This window comes from Typopeltis vanoorti, chromosome 20 (assembly GCF_054136105.1).
Source record: "Typopeltis vanoorti isolate ZY-2024b chromosome 20, IOZ_Tvanoo_1.0, whole genome shotgun sequence".
In the NCBI taxonomy this organism is placed as follows: domain Eukaryota; kingdom Metazoa; phylum Arthropoda; class Arachnida; order Uropygi; family Thelyphonidae; genus Typopeltis; species Typopeltis vanoorti.
In genome coordinates this window covers 76833418-76852057 of record NC_143568.1, presented here as the reverse complement: position 1 = coordinate 76852057, position 18640 = coordinate 76833418, and the positions used below count along the sequence as shown (strand labels likewise).

At 33.1% G+C, this 18640-nt stretch overlaps 1 protein-coding gene across 1 annotated transcript in view; it reads right to left on the bottom strand.

Annotated features, from left to right (window-relative positions):
• Positions 1-823, bottom strand: part of LOC150095580 (apolipophorins-like) — a 77853-nt gene extending 77030 nt beyond the window's left edge. Inside the window, exon 1 of the mRNA XM_090409882.1 lies at positions 717-823. Coding sequence (XP_090266008.1) covers positions 717-768 — 52 coding nt within the window. The 5' untranslated portion in view covers positions 769-823. The remainder of the gene's footprint in view (positions 1-716) is intronic.
• Positions 824-18640: the final 17817 nt, after the last annotated feature.

Genomic DNA, 18640 nt, shown 5'->3' with positions numbered 1-18640 from the left:
CACACACACACAGACGACATTTTAGAATATCAAAATAATATAGATAGAATATTAAAATATTTTAAAATATCAGAAAACATCTTAAAATACTCAGAAAAAAGTTTGAAATATTCCGTATTATATGACTATCAAACAGTTCTGAATTAATGTATTACTTTACCTAAAGTATCTACTTAAAAATAATTTCTCGAAAAGCCTCATAACTTCCAACTGGGTTCGCAGTAGCCGAATTTTAACTCAACGTTTGTTATAATTCCTTGAAAACTGCTTATATTAACATTTCGTAAATACGGATTTAGTACAAGAAAACTAGTAGAACTATGTTAAAAACAAGTTGGTATTCTCTCAGTCTAGTAAATATACGTGACTCAGAACACTTTTAAATAATTTTAATAAAATTATATATATATATATATATATATATATATATATATATATATATAAATTCTTGTTCTTCTACTAGTACATATATTCCTTAAAGAATTTGAAATAATTCATATGAACAGTCTCAGAACTTCGTTATTTATTTATCAGATGAAATTTGAATTAAACTTGTTGCAGCGTTAAATTATGCACGATTTCAAATGAACTTAAATCATCAGAACTGAGGTAAAGCTATAGCTACAGTTTCTTGGTTAGCGAACACGGAAAAAGTTTAAATAAAATAATATTCCCTAAGCCTGCAGAGGACAAAAAAATCCATCAAACTTACTAACCTGCAAAAGCAGCTCCCAAGATACACGTGAACACTAGTATTCCCAGCTCCATGCTTGAGGCTGAGATGACAGTGAGATGCCACGGGATTCTGCTTATGTACTTGCGGTTGACCAGGGTACAAGTCCAGTACGTTTGATTACAGATTAAGACCTCTGACGGTGGAAAGGCGAAGAACGATCAGATTTTAAAAGTCCTGTAGAAGAATTAGTGAATTTGTTGACCTTCTTTCAAGACCGATAAGATGAGTAAAGAGACTTGTAAACATTACTGATTGAAGGAAACCAGAAACTTAGTGTTCCTAGAACTTTTATAGAAATACGTAATAGAATCATACTTGGAAAACACGAACACATTTGTTTTTAAATATATCTAATTTGTAATTATGAAATATTTATTAATAACTTTAAGAAAATACATTTGAAGGCCAATGGAAACTTTTTAAAAATTATTGTAAAAAACCACTTTCAGCATTTTAAAATAAAAATGCTGAAAGTGGTTCTTGAATAAGCACGAATATTTAATAAAGTCATTTATTTGTTAATATTCACAATTTTAAAAATAGTTCTACAATTCTGGATAGAATTAATGGGGTGTAATATTGTTTGTTATTGCCAAACCAACGAAGGCTATGCAGGATAACGATAACTATGTGTTCTTCTTGCTGGTTTGAGGGCTCTTTCGCGGGATGGGGAAAAAAAAAAAAAAAACAGTTTCCTTGGCGAAAAACTCTGCCACTTCAGTATCAAACCGGCAAATTTGCCATCATTTGAAAGGTCCTTAATAAAGGTTCTTCGCGTTCTATACGGAATTCGAACCCGCGTTCTTTCTAGTCAAAGGACATTATCTGTACCAACTAAGCTATAGAATTCGTTCTATTAAAGAAGGCAAGTGCTGACTCAACTCATGAAATGATAAGTGTTTCTAATATATGAAATAAAAAAGTAGTTTTATCAGAGGTACTCACTCAGAAACAGCTACTTTCATTTGATCACGAAACACGATTAAAAAAAATAAAACATATTTCATTTAAAAGCTGTCGAAATCAACACCTAGCAATTTTTTTGCTGTTTCATCATTTTACAAATGACGATTAACTAATAGTGTTCATTTATAAAATAATTTACAGTAACTTGGTCTTATCAGAATATCAGAAATTCCTGAAAAATCATTTAAAATCGATCATAATTCATGATTCTTCAGGATCTGTAAAAAAGAAAAATGAAAACTCTTCAGAATATAAAAGTGGAAGAACGATTATTCATTCTTTCACTTCCAAACTATAATTAGCTAACAAAATTTGTTCGAATAAAAATTATGTGTACAGTACGCAATCCCAAAATAGCTCACATGTCGTAAAATATAACTTGTGACATATAACATATAACTCTCGTCGGTTTTTTTGCAAAAGTACTTCGATAGATATCTTTGAATACTCTTTGAAAGTTCGTCAGAAACATCGTGATAGATCTCGTGTAAAGAAAATATAATTTCCTCTATCTGGGATTATACTTTTACTTAATCCTCCTCTTCTACCTTTTACGGTGTGGAGGTATTTTCCAACTATTTTTGGACTAACAATCGCAACCGGAACTCGAGGATAAGGTGGTTGGCCCTATTCCTCCCGGTGTGTCCTATGTCTCTAGATGCGTGTGTTCACGGGGCCGGTTTGCCAGTTCTGGGGGACGAAAAACCCGAGTTTCCGGGTTTTCTATTGCTTTGAAAAAATGCAGCATTTATTTTTATTTAAGTTCTGTCTAAAAGTGTGCTACCTGTGACGTTACCACTCATACGAGTTGGCCCTCGTATGGAAAGAAGTTGGCCACGCCTAGTCTATATCGACTGAGCTACGGAGGCTTTCTCTGGGATTCTATTTAACAAAATTTGGTTTAGGAGCTCTATTCATTCGTCGCGTTGTTTCAATTTGGATTTCAATAAGACCACTTTAACGGCAAAATTATTCAAAAGCAAATGTATATCTGCAGCCTATTTCAAAAACAATGTATATTCATCTGTTGTGATAATGAATGGAATTTCTATAAGAATGCTATTACAGACGTGAAAGGCACTCTTTACATGTTTACGATAATTTTCTTACTGGATATTATTATTACGGAAAAACTACTGAAACTCTCCGAAAAAAATCATATTACCTTATGGAAGTTGTTTTTCATTTAACATAGAAGGACATTATAAATGTGGAATTCTAACAGATGAATCTTTTCACATTTCGTACGTGGTTGTTTTAAAACATAACAGCAGAATTATCTCGTAATTCTATGTCGTGTGAGATTACTTGCATTTTATTTTGTATTCTCTTTGATTTGTACTCTTTGTTTCACATATTCTGAGATTTTTGTGTCGTTCGGGTACAATTCATGTGATTTCAGTATACAAAAAATCTGCTTTATTAGTTCAAATCTCAAAACTGCTTTCATATACTTTGTAGTGTACATCTAGAATTATAATAAATTACGTAAGATGACAAAAAAGAAAAACTCTTACGTTCTCCCACTCAGTGTAGCAAAAACTAGGAATATCTTACATTAAGTCTGTCCTCATGCTTGAAAAATCTTATACAAGCAGATTTCGGATATGATGTATATATTTAGCCTGAAATAGTAAACGCTTCATTTTTCTTCCTCTTTTGTCTTTTTCTTAATTTCTTATCCATACTTAAAATAGTACGTTAATACAGTAGGTAAAGTAAGCTGGAAACCATACTGTTTAGGGCAAACATCTATTTTATGCCATTTCAGGTCTCCATTAATAAAAAAATAGACTATGTTCGATGTATGTTCTAAAACTTTTTTCTCACTTTGGGAATATTAGCAGTTTATGAGCAACTTTGTAGATGTCTTTTATTTCTGTATCCACTGGATACAACTAACAATGCTACAACAAGAAACATTATGGTATTCTGTTCCAAACAGGCATCGCTCATAATAAATAAATAAATAATTTTATTTATATTTAAATTCCTCGAGTAAATCAGTTATACTTTTCTCTTTCTGGAAAGCGAACTGTTTTGGGTTATTCGATTTTTTATAGGTAAGTTTGAAGCCTGTCGTTGAATTTTAACCCATTATTTTTATTCAGAGTGATTCACAATGGGACGGCATCACTTTCTCGAATTGAAGTAATGAATTTTAGTTCGCCGGGAATATTTCTCGTTTCGAATATTGCACTGATTAGCTTGTGTAGGTTGATTTTGAGAAGACAAAGTTGTTTTTTATATAAGGAGATATGATCATCCATCAAATCCTGGATTTTATTTTATTTATATTTATTTTTATTTATTTTATTTTATTTTGTGAGCATTTGAGTTGCCAATGTCAGTTCTCATATTGTGACTTAAGGAAAAGCCTGCAGTTTTCTTGCAGTGGACAGCCATCTTGCTCAGATGAGAGATATCGTCATTAGTTTGTCTTAGGTTTGCAATAAAGGTTTTGTTGAAGCCGTTAGCGAATTGAATAAGCTGGATGGTTTAGTAATATTTTTTGGGAATTCTCCTTTCGTCTCATATTTATTTGCTCGTTTATTCTCTGTAATATTTTCTCAATATCACTCTTCACTAATAAGAAATAGGTGTCGTAGTAGAATCAGTTGGCTTTTATTACTTCAACTGTTACTAAATTCCGCACAGTTTTATAATAAATCTCTAAGACTGATGTTTAGAGATTTTCTTTCGGGAAGACGTTTTGACTTTTTTTTCCCAAAGCGAATCTTTCTGCTGTATTAAGAACGGAATTTTGTTGTTAATGCAAGTCTTTTCTAATGAAAATAAGGTGTTCCATAGTGAACATCTTATTTTTCTATTTAAAATTTTGAGATTTTCCGAACAAGGAGTCCATGTTGCTTCTATTACGTTCTACAGAAAAATCTATATACAGCAAGCTTAGTATTTGATGACACCCCTAAGCAATTCTGGCGCACGAAATATTCAGTATGAATAACAGCTGTCTTCTAAGCATATAGTTGATCTTAAGAAGAACCAGGTATGATGAGCGCAAGAGAATCTTTATGGTGTACTGGCCATTTCAATGAAGTAGGCGCTTCAGAAAAGAATTATGGAGAGTGAGCGAGTGAGTATATAGATAGTACTTTGGGTGTGTTGATTGGTTGTAACTTCGGGTTCATTTCATATTTGTTTTCATTGCCAATTAGCTGATATAAGTGTACGGTGGGTCTAGAGTGGCAAAATTCATACTGGTGGTCACTAATTAGGCAGTGGACTTCTAGGTAGTCAAGAATTTAACTTGTAATAAACCTCCATTATTTTTGAGAAGACGATCAGTCTGTAGTAGTCTGACGGCAGCTTTTATCTCTGTTTTTTTTTTCTAGATACCAAAATGCATCTAGAATCTTAAATAGATTCTTCTCTTGGATTTTTGCCAAATGGTCACAGGAAATATATGGTGAACTGTTGTTATGTTTTGAATGTGATTTTCCTTGATCATCTGTGCAGGAATCTGAGAAGAATGATGCCAGAAAGTCAGTTTTATCCTTAGGTGCTATAAAGAGAGGTGGAAGCACAGTTTTTGCTCATCACCTTGCGAATGAGAGGTGACAGTGCAGGTGAGCATAAGTTATGTCAGATGGTCTTTACAAGGACGATACGATACCATTTGGTATCGTATCGTCCTTGTAATCATGCTGATGATTTTTTCAAAGTCAGATTTGGACTGTTGTTTTGTTTACTGCATGCTTCAGTGTAGGCAAGTTTAAAGCTGTGGTTCTTGTCACAAGCCATCACCTGGGGTGTGCTAGTTATTTTTCTTGGACTGTCTTGGTGCATCTGCTATGGCTTGAAAAGTGAATGGAATTTCGGATGGAGTGGGAAATAAGGACTTCATGCCGATAAGAATACAGACTTATCCAGTTAAACTGCAGTCTGTAAAATGCAATCCTAAAAATGCATTAACTATGTATCACTTCGTATTTTCAATTACGATACACTTATGGAATCAGACATGTTTTTGCAAAAGTACGTTGGTCCTTTTTGCTGTGTTTCGTGTAAATCGGAGAATAGGTTCATTCTATCTACTGCACAGTACAGTACATTATGAATGTTTTGAGTCAGTTTATTAGAGTGGATTGTTTAGGTTGTGTTCAGTAATTTTTCCATGTACCCAAAACTGAGAATTTTCAGAGCCCGTAAGATCACGAAACGATGCGATCATCAAAAACAACTCCTTCACTAAAGCATCATACCTGTTAACCTGTGGTGTGTGTGTGCGTGTATATGCGTGTACTCAATCGTTCCAAGTCAAGCAACATGACTGGTTTCGTTGAGTTTGCTGAATAATGACCCAGTTGTGCACTAGACTAACGTGCCTGACAGATTTCATTAAAAATTAAGTAATTACATGAGGTATGTTCGCACTTCGGAATAGGTATACACCATTGAAAATAAAATAGAAGGCTTGGATATAGCAATTTATGAATATAAAATAAATAGAAAAGTATTAAAAATGTCGTTGCGCTGCAAATTATGATAGAGTAGTTTAGGTTTCATGGATGATGCCATTATGAGATATGATACGACTATATTATATAAATATATCTACTAATTTTCGTCTCTCTTAGTTTGTGTCAATCGAACCTGATACGGGCAAAGCTAACTTTTGTATGGCTTTGAGTACCCAAGAGCCACATAAAATAATGCTCTGTGGGTATATTGCTATTTAACCCTTAAGAGAGGCCTTCTGTAGAAGTAGAGCGATTGATGTATTTCAATGTAACCTTACTCTATCCACATTGTCCGATATTTGGCTATAATTTTAAATCTAACACGCTACTATATCCGTAGTAGTAGTATATGTTGTGATATAACGTTCTTATTTCATACCACTTTAATTAGGAAATATATTTTTCAACTCTTATCTTGGCATTTTGACAGTTATTATAAAAAAATCTATTGCATAAATTCTCTAACACATAACATATCCAACACACAACCTAAAAAGTCACATGGTTTAGTAAATAATGGTTACATTACCAGTGTTCCAGTTGCTCAACATTTGAACAATTCGAAAACTATTGATTAAATAGTCACCTGACTGGCTCCTACTTACACTTCTTTGTTTTATAATGAGTTAAGAAATTTGCGTATAGCACAACATTACGTGCGGTTATGTTATGTTATGTTGTGATACTTAATAAACAAAAGAAAAAAAAAAGAACAGTGCAAGATTATATTCACACAGCGTGATGATCATCATTGGCACCCAAAGCTAAAACGCTGCGTATGTCAATCGCGCAGTCACGTTACTTGCGCAACCGACAGTAAAAAGTTTAGTTTGGTCTTCATGTGAAATGGCAGTTATTAATCTGTCTGATTTTAATAAAAATTAAAACTGATTAACAGTTTTTCTTCAGAGTGTTGTTTCATTAAAATGATTTCATCTGTTTTCGTTTCTTGAGGAACGAACGGACACACACGCGCGCACACATACATGCGCGCACACACACACACAGAGAGAGAGAGAGAGAGAGAGAGATGATGGAGCAAATGTTTTTTTCTTGCTAAAATGTCTAAAAATATATACTCCAATAAGAACTTGGTAGTAGAGGAGGAAAGAGAATCTTAACCTCCTTGTAAACCTTGGAGGTGGGGGGGGGTACATAATTAACCATTTAAGTATTTTTTTATCTATAAGTTTAATTGTGACCTAATTAAATCTCTTTTTTTTTAGTTATAGTTTTACTTCATTACATTGCGTACTCCCTAGTTAGTGGCTAAGAAAGATGGCAAAATCAGTCGATGAAGCCAGTATTATTGCGTGTGCTTTCCAAGCTTGTTTTTAAGTGAGCTTCTCAAAGCTTGTAGCACCTATTAGATTTTGATTTTATTCGTTTGTACGTACGCACATTCTTCTGGGGCTCTAGCTGAGCGAATGCTGTGGAAATTTGTTACTTGTAATCCATGATATATACAAAACTTTTTCTATCCTCTTAGTTTTTATTTCAAATCATACCATTTACAGGGAGGACACAGAAGGATAAAAAGTGTCACAAATATATATTTCAATAGCACAGCTTTAGCTAGATTGAATTTAATAAAATTTGACACTTAAGATCCTCATTTTAAAACATCAATCGAACCATTTGTAGTAGCTACATAAAATTATCTAGCATATATAAGCCAAAAACGGTCGATGTATCATAAGCACGCTATATCTTTTGAGATACTTGGGATGGATTTTTATAACGTTACCATATTCGATACAACCATTGAAACATTTAATGTGAAACATTTTTCAGACGCATTACGAATGGTCTCATAAAAACAATAGAAATATATTTAACTCTGATCAATATAATAGCATTATATTTTCAAATTTTGTTGTTAAAGTAATCGTAGCTTCAAGATAGATAAAAGATTTTTTTTCTTATAATTCGATTACACTGGCAAAAGCTACTTGAATTTATTATAATGATTTTTTTTTTAATTTTAACTTTATAATTTCTTAATCCAATCTATAAAAGGACTCTCTGAAAACAAAGAAAAAACAAAAACATCTCTACAACACATATACCAAAAGGGCTCTGAGTTCAATTATCATAATAACGAAATGGCCCCTTTATACCAAGAATGCTGTTATGAAACGCACTTTTCAGGGGGGGGGGGTTACATTCAGTTCCATACTTGCAGAATGAAAACGTTTAGTCGAAAAACCATATCGCCTTCGTATGAGACTGCTTACTTCGCCTTCATTTGAAAAGCCCTTAGCAAAACGGAAACACTCCAAGTTTCTAAAAATCTCCAACAACTTAGCGACAAATATTGCTAAATTACTTGAAACGCATCGTGTACTTGACATCCTTAGAAAAACTTCGTAGAGCCATCATAAAGTTTGTTTCATTCGGGCCATTTCCAAAGGCAAAACAAGTTCGAACACACACGCGCGCGCGCACAGTGTCGTGTGTTCCGGGCAAGTGGAAATGGAATGTATGGCAAATTTCCTTCTTCTTCTTTTCTTCCCTCCTCAAGACGAGTTGAGTCCCATGTGGATAAGAGCTTTCCACCGTTCTCTGTTCCAAAGCAAGCTCCTTCATATATGCCAACAGCTTTGAAAGTCCAATGCAGTTCTAAAAACTTAATGTCATGTTAATCACGGTCTTCCTCTGGATCTTGTACCCTCCATGGTGCCCTCAAATAACACGCGAGAAAGTCTGTCCGGTTCCATTTGGACAATGTGACCAGACCAACGGAATTGACGATTTTTAGCTGTGTTAAGAATTGTTGAGTTAGGGATATTCAAATCTTGCAGCACTTGAACATTAGTCTTATGTTCTATCCAATGAGTTCTTTTATTTTCTGAAGCATTTAATTTCAAATGACACCAGTTTCCTCTCTGCGTTTTTAAGGTCCAAGTTTCTACCCCATAGAAAGCTGTTGGTAGTATTATATTTTCGTATGCTTTCCATGAATTGTACAGTTGTAGGAATTTTGTCGATTTTCCAAATTTTATTAAGTTTATCCGCCATAGGCTATGCTATGGAGGCTGTGTTTTTTTGTTGCTGTGTCATTTAAACTTGAAGTCAAGTACGCTCCTAGGTAATTAAAACCATTAACTTTTCTTGATTTCCTGATTAAATGTGATCTGTATATCTTCTATGTCTTCCCATTTTCATTATCTTTGTTTCGCTTGAATTTATAATCATATTATTCTTTCTGCAGCTTTCTTGTAATTTTGCAAGCTGGCTTTGAAAGTCTCCAATGATTTGTTATCTGTTTCTTTACTGATAAAAAATGGACAATGTTTCTTTAATTTCTTGGACGAAAATATTAAAAAGGCATGGGGGATAGTGGGTATTTTTGCATAACTCCTCGTTTAATTTTCAAGTTTTTTTTTTTTTTTTAGTTGTGATATTTTTATATTAAACTGCTACACTTGTATCCTGATAGCAGCTTGAAACAGTGTTTCAAAGTCTATGTATTTCTTTGTTAATATCTGAATACTTTCCACTATTGACAGAATCAAATGCTTGTTTAAATCCACAAATAACAATAAAGCTATAAAGGTCTTTCTCTTTGTCCCCTACGATTTTGGCCAAACAATGAAGAGTCAAATCATGGTTAATTATTGATCTGTTTTTTCTAAAGCCAGCTTGTTCTTCTTCTACTAGCTGTTTGTAAATGTTATATAGACGATTCTGTATTATTTTAAAAGATTTTGTAAGAGTGGCAAAAAAAGTAATTGGTCTATAATTGTTACATTTTAGGCAAGATTTTGTCTTTTTTTCCTCGATCATTTGGAATAGTCCCGGTGAAAAGAATATTGTTGAAAAGTTTGGTTAGTTGTTTAATGACAAAGTTTGGGAAAATATAAAATAAATGAATTAAGATCTTTGTTTAAAGGTCAATTCCAAAAACTGCTAGTAAAATAAATGAATCGACATTTCAAACAAATTATATATTATCTCAGTTTACTGCGCTGGAATAGACAGTTGGTCTGTTTGCAAAACGTAAGAACCCCCTCTCGACAGAATAAACAATTTCAAAAACACAAGTTTCATTCAGAATTCAGTGACTGACATGTAACTGATATTTCAATAACCCTATAGAGTCGAAAACGTAATTGCTTAATGTTCGTTAAGACTAAGCCTATTTGATGGGTCATCGATGAAAGTGCAGATATAAGAGTTACTGCACATACTTAGTCTGTGGTGTCTATTGGTGATTGTAATTAAATTTGTTATTATGAAAGAACTTTTGAAAGTAATTTGAGCGTGCAACTATTATTAATTTAGATATTTTCTATTAATTAGGGAAATAAAGAGAGAGAGAGATAAATTCACCTAAACCTCAAATATGGATTTCTGTCAATATAAAGTACCTACATTGTATTACACAATAACTGGTACTGTATACAAATTTTACAAAAGTAATACTTAGAAACTATTCAATAACTTTATGCTTTTATATCGATTTTTATGAATTCACAAGCACACGTACACGTAAGTAGTATTTCTCAATCCATGCATACCACAATATTTTAGAAGGCTATTCATAACGTTGCGAAATGCAAATATTTTTTCAACCCTTGAATGACGTCATTCCACCTAAATAACATGAAAATTTCCACTTTCCACTTATGGAAAATGATAGGATATTTTCTATTACATTTCATGTCATGTGTGTATTTCTAATACAAACACATGACATTAGAAATACACACATGACGTGTGTATTAGAAATACACACATGACATTAAATGAAATGTGTGTATTGTGTGTGTGTATTTCTAATAGTTGAAATGTAACGGGATGAGGTGAGATGCCTTCCAGTTTCTTTCTAAAACCTAAAGCCATTGTTTCCAGGCAATCCTGATTTTGAAAAATACTACAACTCCTCCTCCTCTTCATCTTCCTGCTGCTACTACTACTACTACTACTACTACTAATAATAATAATAATAACAGTATATATCATAAAAACTTTCCATCAATATGTAGATTGTATGCTTCCATGACTAAGAAGAAAATGCAAATAAATAAATATCACAAAAATGAAAAAAGTAATGAAATTTATATTTAGGGATTTTTTTTCCTGACCAAGAAAATCTTGCTTTAAATGCATGAATGATAGGAGGCCTAGAAGTAATCCTCCCCCCAATCTTCAAAACAGATTTAACACAATATTTTCGATATGACCTGAGTTTAGTTCCTGAAACACACACACACACACACACACACACACACACACACACACACACACACACACACACACACACACACACACACACACACACACACACACACATACACACACACACACAATCAGAAATTATTTTCTTCCTACATAACCTCTCAGAACTAATCGTGTTCCAAAGTTCGAGTCTTGTTTCTCAGAGAATTGTTCCTGTTTTTGCATGAAGCTCGTCGTCCAACGGCGAACCGATTTCAGTATTTGACTGGCCACCTGAACTTTTCTTTATATCAAACTTAACTTTCGTAGTACGATTTTCTGCCTTTTTTTATAAAAGCAAGTTCACCATATTTTTCAAAATGTAGCTTAAGTATTTTCCTAATAAAAATTATCATCAGAACAAGAAACGATTAGCGATTAAGGAGCACACTTGCCAAAGTACGAACCAGTTCGTTGGCGAGGCATAAACAAACCGTCCTCTTCTCTTCAAGGTTAGATAATCGAATTCGCAGCCTTATAAAGCAAGTTTGCTCGTGTAAATTATGGAACATCAGATAAAGGGTTCAGTATTTCTATGTTTTAACGCGCTGATATTGGTGTATAATTCAGAAAAGCATATTTTCGATTTTCCATTATTAATTTTAAGTAATTTAAAAAGCCATTCTATAATTCGTCATAAAATAATACGGAAAATATCGTAAAAAAACTGCAGTTGAATATTTGAGGATCAGAATAAACAATTTCTAGTAACTTTATTGCTGAAATTAGTTTCCAGCAAATGTGGTTTTCTTTTCTTTTGTTTAAAAACAAATATAGCAATAGAGAAATAAATAAAATCACATGTGCTTATTTAATATAAAATTTCCCACCCATCCGTGGTTCAATGAGTAGCGAGACATACTTTGGATGGAACGACCCGGATTAAACATGTCTGGAATGTGATTCACATTTATAGATAGACCGTGGAAGTGGGAGCAAGCAAGAAAGTAACTTGTCCATGTCAGAGCATTGGACTTAATACATAAAAATGGGATGTGGATATATTTTAAAAAATTCATTTATAGAATTCAAAACGAATTGTTTTTAATATTTTACAAAAATGATTAAAGCATTCGTTCCATCAGTTAATTCATCGAATAAGAATGCTACGAATTATGGGGAAAATGTGTTTTGATTTGATTTTCAATTCTCTTTCATTTTAATCGTATTTTAAAATTTATATCTTATTTCATGAATTATCTGAATGCAAAATGTATACTTTTCAACTGAAAGTTGAATTTTGTACTGTCTAAATAATCTGAAAATGTACGCTTCTTCATTCATAAATAATTTGAACAACCAGTGACTTGAAAAAGTATTACTTTTTTTTTTAAATGTTGCTCCCTCCCCCGAAAGTTTTTTTTTTTGTAAACTTATTATTACACTCGTACCGTGAGTGAGCTAAAGAATTTTTTACATATTTTATCAATTTTATATACTTTTTGTAATATTTTATCAATTTTTACATACTCCGAAGCCCTGGTTTAGAGACCAAACATGGAACTTTTTCAAGCCACTTCAGGCCTTCAATAAGGAGTCAAGTCCATTCACAATAGTACTGTACGATAGGTTCGCATATTCGTGAACGGCCTAAAATGTCTCTTTATTATAATATGCGAGCAAATTAATGAAATTTTAAAAAGTGTATCCTATGCGTTATCATCTTATCTACCTCCTTTTCGAATTCAGATCTTCACCAAATTTCTGATAAACCTACAGTTCTTGGCTAATTTCGCCACCACTTTTTGCAGTGGAAACTACCTTTTCATGTTCAACAAATTAAAAAAGAAATCAGAAATCTCTTTGTAAATACCGCTTTTTATTTGTGTTCTGTTCCAATTTGAAGAAGTGCACAATACTGCTGTACGAAGTTAGTAATTAATTTATAAAAATGCTTTACTTTTTACGTGGTTTTCGCAAGTAATTAACACAAACTTTTAATTATTGTCCACTGATAGTTCATTTTATCTATTTATTTTTTGTATTATCAAATTCTGTTCATTTTGGATACGCATCTGTTAATTGCGATCTGTTAATAGTGGTCATTCAGGAATTATTACCGTCTGTCAAATGCTTTTACCACGTCAATTTAACTTGTATTAGTTCAGTAAAACAAATATGTACCTTGCGAGCTAACCATTGTTGAAAAGCGGAAGTAACAAAGTATTCACATGGTTTGCTGTTTGGCTGCAGCGTTTACTTGCTTCCGATGTGACCTTTAGTTTCTGTATCCATTTTGAAAACACATAATTCTGATAATGCTACCGTAGTGAAAGCACTCCCTGAATGTTTCTATTGTCAATTATCCTGAAAGGTAAACAAATATCCCGATCACTTTTACTTCACGTGGTGAGCATGCCAAACTCTAATAGCACTGTGATAGTAGTTGTGTTGTCAGCTGAACGTAACTGTCTTAGCCATGTTGCCAGCGCTTCCGTATCGCAGCTGGAAGAATGATTCAGCATGCAGCTTTTGATTTTTGCAAAAGCTGGAATTCTCTTTTCATCTCTGACGCGAGGAATATTTCTGTGAAATCAAATAACTTCAACTAAAGTAGAGTTAGTTACTCTCCAGGTTGCTTTATGTAGCACTTGGATTAGGAGAGTGAGAAACCTGAGGTGACCTTTGGTTTCTGTATCCGTTTTCAAACACACACACTTCTGATAAGCCCTAATTTCTTGGCTTGATTTAAGAGGCGTGTAGAGGAAACTTTGGCTTGATGGAGCGAGAGATTCACCACAGATATTAGTAAACAATTTAACAGGTATTACAATAGGTCAGTACAATTGAATAGTTAATTCTTAAATGCCGAACAAAATGAAAGAGAGGAGATGGAGGAGGACGTGCTAGTCACAAAAATCTTTATTATTAATGAAATGACCAAGGGTTTTCAACGTTTGCACAGTTACTTATCATAGTTTATTGAAACTAAAGAAGCACTAAGCTTTCCAGGATGACAGCGAATGAAAATGCATGTTATAAAGTGTACGAGTATATAGAGGGAGAAGTTTATACCGCGTTGCACACAAGACAACTTGCATGTCAAGCATCTACTGAAGATGACAACTATTGTCTTGTGTCAGTTTATTTATTTCTTTGTTGTTTACTGTTTTACTACTACTTTCTGCTATTAAATTTTCTAACTTCGGTGATAATTATAATATACATACATATATATATATATATATTTATTTATTTATTTTTATTATACGTCAAATAAATCTTCCTTTTAGAAAATCAGTTTTGTGTTTATTTTGTTTCCATTAATCTTGAAAATATCTCAATTTACGACTTCGTTGCATAACGTGCATATTATTCGTGTAACGTGAAGTATTACTGCATGGATTTTAATGATATTTAAATCCGTTTAAATTTTCATGTTATAGCTAACTTTAAAAAAAAAACGTAATTATTTATTGTGATAACAGACAAGTGATTTTCCTATTTTGTTTTTTTTTGTTGTGTAATTTTTATGTCTTTTTGCTTCTGATGTTGAGGACATTTTCATTCCGGTATTGGTCAACATACTCCGGACATTATCGGTGTAGTCCTGCGACAATCATAATTGATCCCAATATAATTGATACATCTGTCAGTAGTCATATTAGACCACTCCCCCAATATCTGGATCAACCGGATGAATGTTGAACTGAAAAATGTGTTTCCTACCAAAAGAGGAAACAGCACACACGATTGACACGAAAGGGCTATGAAAGAAATGTTTTCATCATTTTATGTACGTTCTCATTTTCGCAAAATTCGAAATCAATATATCCACAGTAAAAAATGACTGGGGTATTTCGTTGAGTATAATACTCTTACAATGCCATTGTGAAATTCAAAAGTTTGGATAGCCAACGACACGAATTTTCTTAGCGGAAACAAACATATACTTTTTGTCTTCGTCTTTCCAGTTATGTGTTAGGCCCGAGAGTTTGTCATAACCAAATAAATTGCATTCATAGAAACCTAATTAATTCTGTTATAAGATGGTTTAATTCTTTCTACAGTATCTGATAATTGTGTTCATTCTCTGTCCAGTTTCTTCGCCTCCTATACCGGATGAACTTTAACCTTTCTAACCAAAGAGCATCGTCATTACCGATAGAACAATGTGTTCTTTTAACTTTTATACATTCCACATATTGTATGTGCAGACTGTTAACCACGTCATTAGCGATTTTATACCTTTCGACAGTATCTCAATAGATTTCCATGGCAGCAACAAATATTCAAAACATAGTTTCAAATCATACGAAAAACCTTTTCAGCGATGTTATTTAAATTAATGATGCAGGACTTTTTTAAAATTTACGGCAACTCACTGTAGAGTTAGGGAGGCTGAAATGAAACACGCGCGATGTTAGGACATGCAAGACTGATGCTGAATAATATGACAATATCAATTATTATAGCAGTAAAAGGACATGCATTCATACCATATACACATGCGAACAACTATTTTCAAGTCCACTAGCAGATCACTCAAAGTTGCTCAAATCCTTAATTTTTTAGAGAAATAGAAAGACGAAGTTTTCACGTATCTAATTCACTTCAGCTCTAAAAATCGCTCATATTTCATATAGAATATGCGAACTTTTTTTTTTGTTAAAAGTCATCTACAGAGCTTATCTTGGTATGAATTTTCATGTTATATAAAAATGTTGGGTAACTATTTTTCTGTCTTGATATCCTTTAACGGTTGTCAGAAATCGACAACGAAAAAAAAATCATAATTATATTGCATATTGCTATTTGCTGAGTGTTTAGCATGTATTCTATCTCTGCTTTGACCAAGTTCTATGTTTGGTCTTTAAATTAGAGTTTCAAATTAGGTAAAAGAATAAATGATAGACATGTTAACTCATGCAGGTATAAATGTGTGCTAGCTTTATAATCTTTCTCGGTTTTAATTTACAGAAAAAAAAATGATATCTCGCGATATAAGCTAGAAAATTTAAAAAAAATCGCAGAATTCTGAATAGCTGTGTAACTACACGAGGGAGTCCAAATGTTAGTTCAAATTAAGCACATTTAAATGTCGCTTTCTATAGTAAAGTACGAAGGTATACAAAATTTGGACAATCCAACACTCTTGACATAATCCGAAAAAACTGCAGAAATCGGGAGTGGGGATAATTACCCTTCCCAGGTAAGTAATCTTTGAACCGTTTAAAGTTTTGGGATATAAACCTAGTTTACACTTTTCCAAAGGTGAAATGTGGATGTCATACAAAGTTTAGTGGTGATCCATCACCGCCAAATTTTGTGTCATTCTTTGTGCATGTCCTTTTACTGCTATAGTAATTGATATTTTCATATTATTCAAACCACATTTCCCTTTCAATAGTTGAATCTAGGGAGACATGTCAAAATTTGGTGTAAACATATTTTGGATCTTTCCCTGGTTAAAAACCAATGGGTCGGAGGTCATACAAAATTTGATGGCCGTAGGTCCAACTGGGGGAAACTGATGCAAAGTGAACTTTTTTTACATAGAGGACACATATCAGGGGTACAGTTACAGACTCCGAGATTTGAAGAGGCTGCAGTTTTTTTAACAATAGACATAGAGCATTTAATACGGAAATAAATATTTTCTTAAATAATTGTTTGTTAGCGAGTTGATACAGTGCTGTTCCGCATTGCTGATCGCCAGTACTTTGTTGTTGTTGTTTTTGTCGGGATTCAAACATTTCAATCACCACAGTTGTCTGTTTGAGCTACATTAAACAGGTTGAGTTGTATTTGGTCGAAAATAGTTTCATCTGGATATCTGTTATGTTATTAATTGTGCAGTCCATGGGATACAATTGGTCAAGATGAGCGAGAGAAAGTAAGAGGTAAGATTGTGGAAACAGATAGCATAGTTTTGTTAAAATGTAAATGGAGTTTATGACTGCAAACTGTAATCATGGTAATCGTTCATTTTGTATGGCCACGAAGCCACGTACAGTATATATTTGTACACCTGGGGAAAATTTTCATGGATTTCACTTTATTTTTAGCCTTGCATGAAATTGTTTTCGTTCCGATTGACTTTTCATAATTGTCGGCTTATGGTATAATCTTAAGAGTTGATAAAAGTATAAACTAAATGTGGAGTGATGAAATTTTTCGATAGACAAATTTCATCACTCATCACTCAAGAGAAATTCGCCGAAATCCTCTTCATCTCGTGACATTGGAGATACGGGCACATGGGATAGTAGTAAAACATTATTCGCACGCTTCCCAGTTCTCGTTTTGAATGGTTTTAGACGGCCAATGGAACTTTTCCTGCAGCCAAGGTTCTGTTTTCGGAAATTATCTTCTAGGAATCCATTGAGAATATTGAGTAACCAAATATGGTATTGTGGGTTGGATATTTAAAGAAAACAGGAAGCCTTACCAATCAATCAACATCTTTTTTGTTTGTTTGTTTGTTTTCTGTTTTTTTTTTTTTTCGTATGCGACTTTCTAGTACATGTGTGTCGAAATGAGCATACGATGTTGTTTGTATTTTATCGTTATCCAATTAAATTAGTGACAATAAATACAACAAACGATACGTTTTTGAACACACTGCAAATATTATAAAAATATTTTTTTCAGTGTCTTCCTTCATCAGTACGAATAATTCAGATGTGGAAAAATGTTTTTATTTTTCGAAAATCACAACTTCAGTTCAGTTTTTACAGCATAATCAAATTCGCACTGAAACGCACTTTGGAAAGCTTTCATTTGCCTATACGCTAAACTTCAATTTAAAAAAAAAATGACTAGACACTAGGTTATAATAAGTAACATGAATAGGTTATCATCAAATCGCTGAAAACACTTTCGTTAGTGATTTAGTTTGCTGTGTTCATTTTGTTATCTAGGATTTTATTCACACAAATGATTTTTAATAACTTCATATGGCCTAAATCCTTGGGTTAGTAAAAAATCCTCGTGTGTCATTTCCTTCTCTTCTTCAATAATAAATCTTTTCATGTTTATGTTGCTTACTTTCCAGTGAGGTCACTGTACTAGTTGACATACATTCCGTCTTAGAAAAATAGGCCACCGTTGTGATGAGTTCAACAAAAACTCCATAACTATATCTGGTTGATGGTCAGTGCTTGTGTTACCAAGCAAGCACCCCCGCTATTTATTTATAAACTGGAATTAATATGTAATTAATTCAAAGTAGCGTTTTTTAATTTCACTGATTTCAGTCCTTTCACTTCTTAGTGTTTTTTAGCGATAG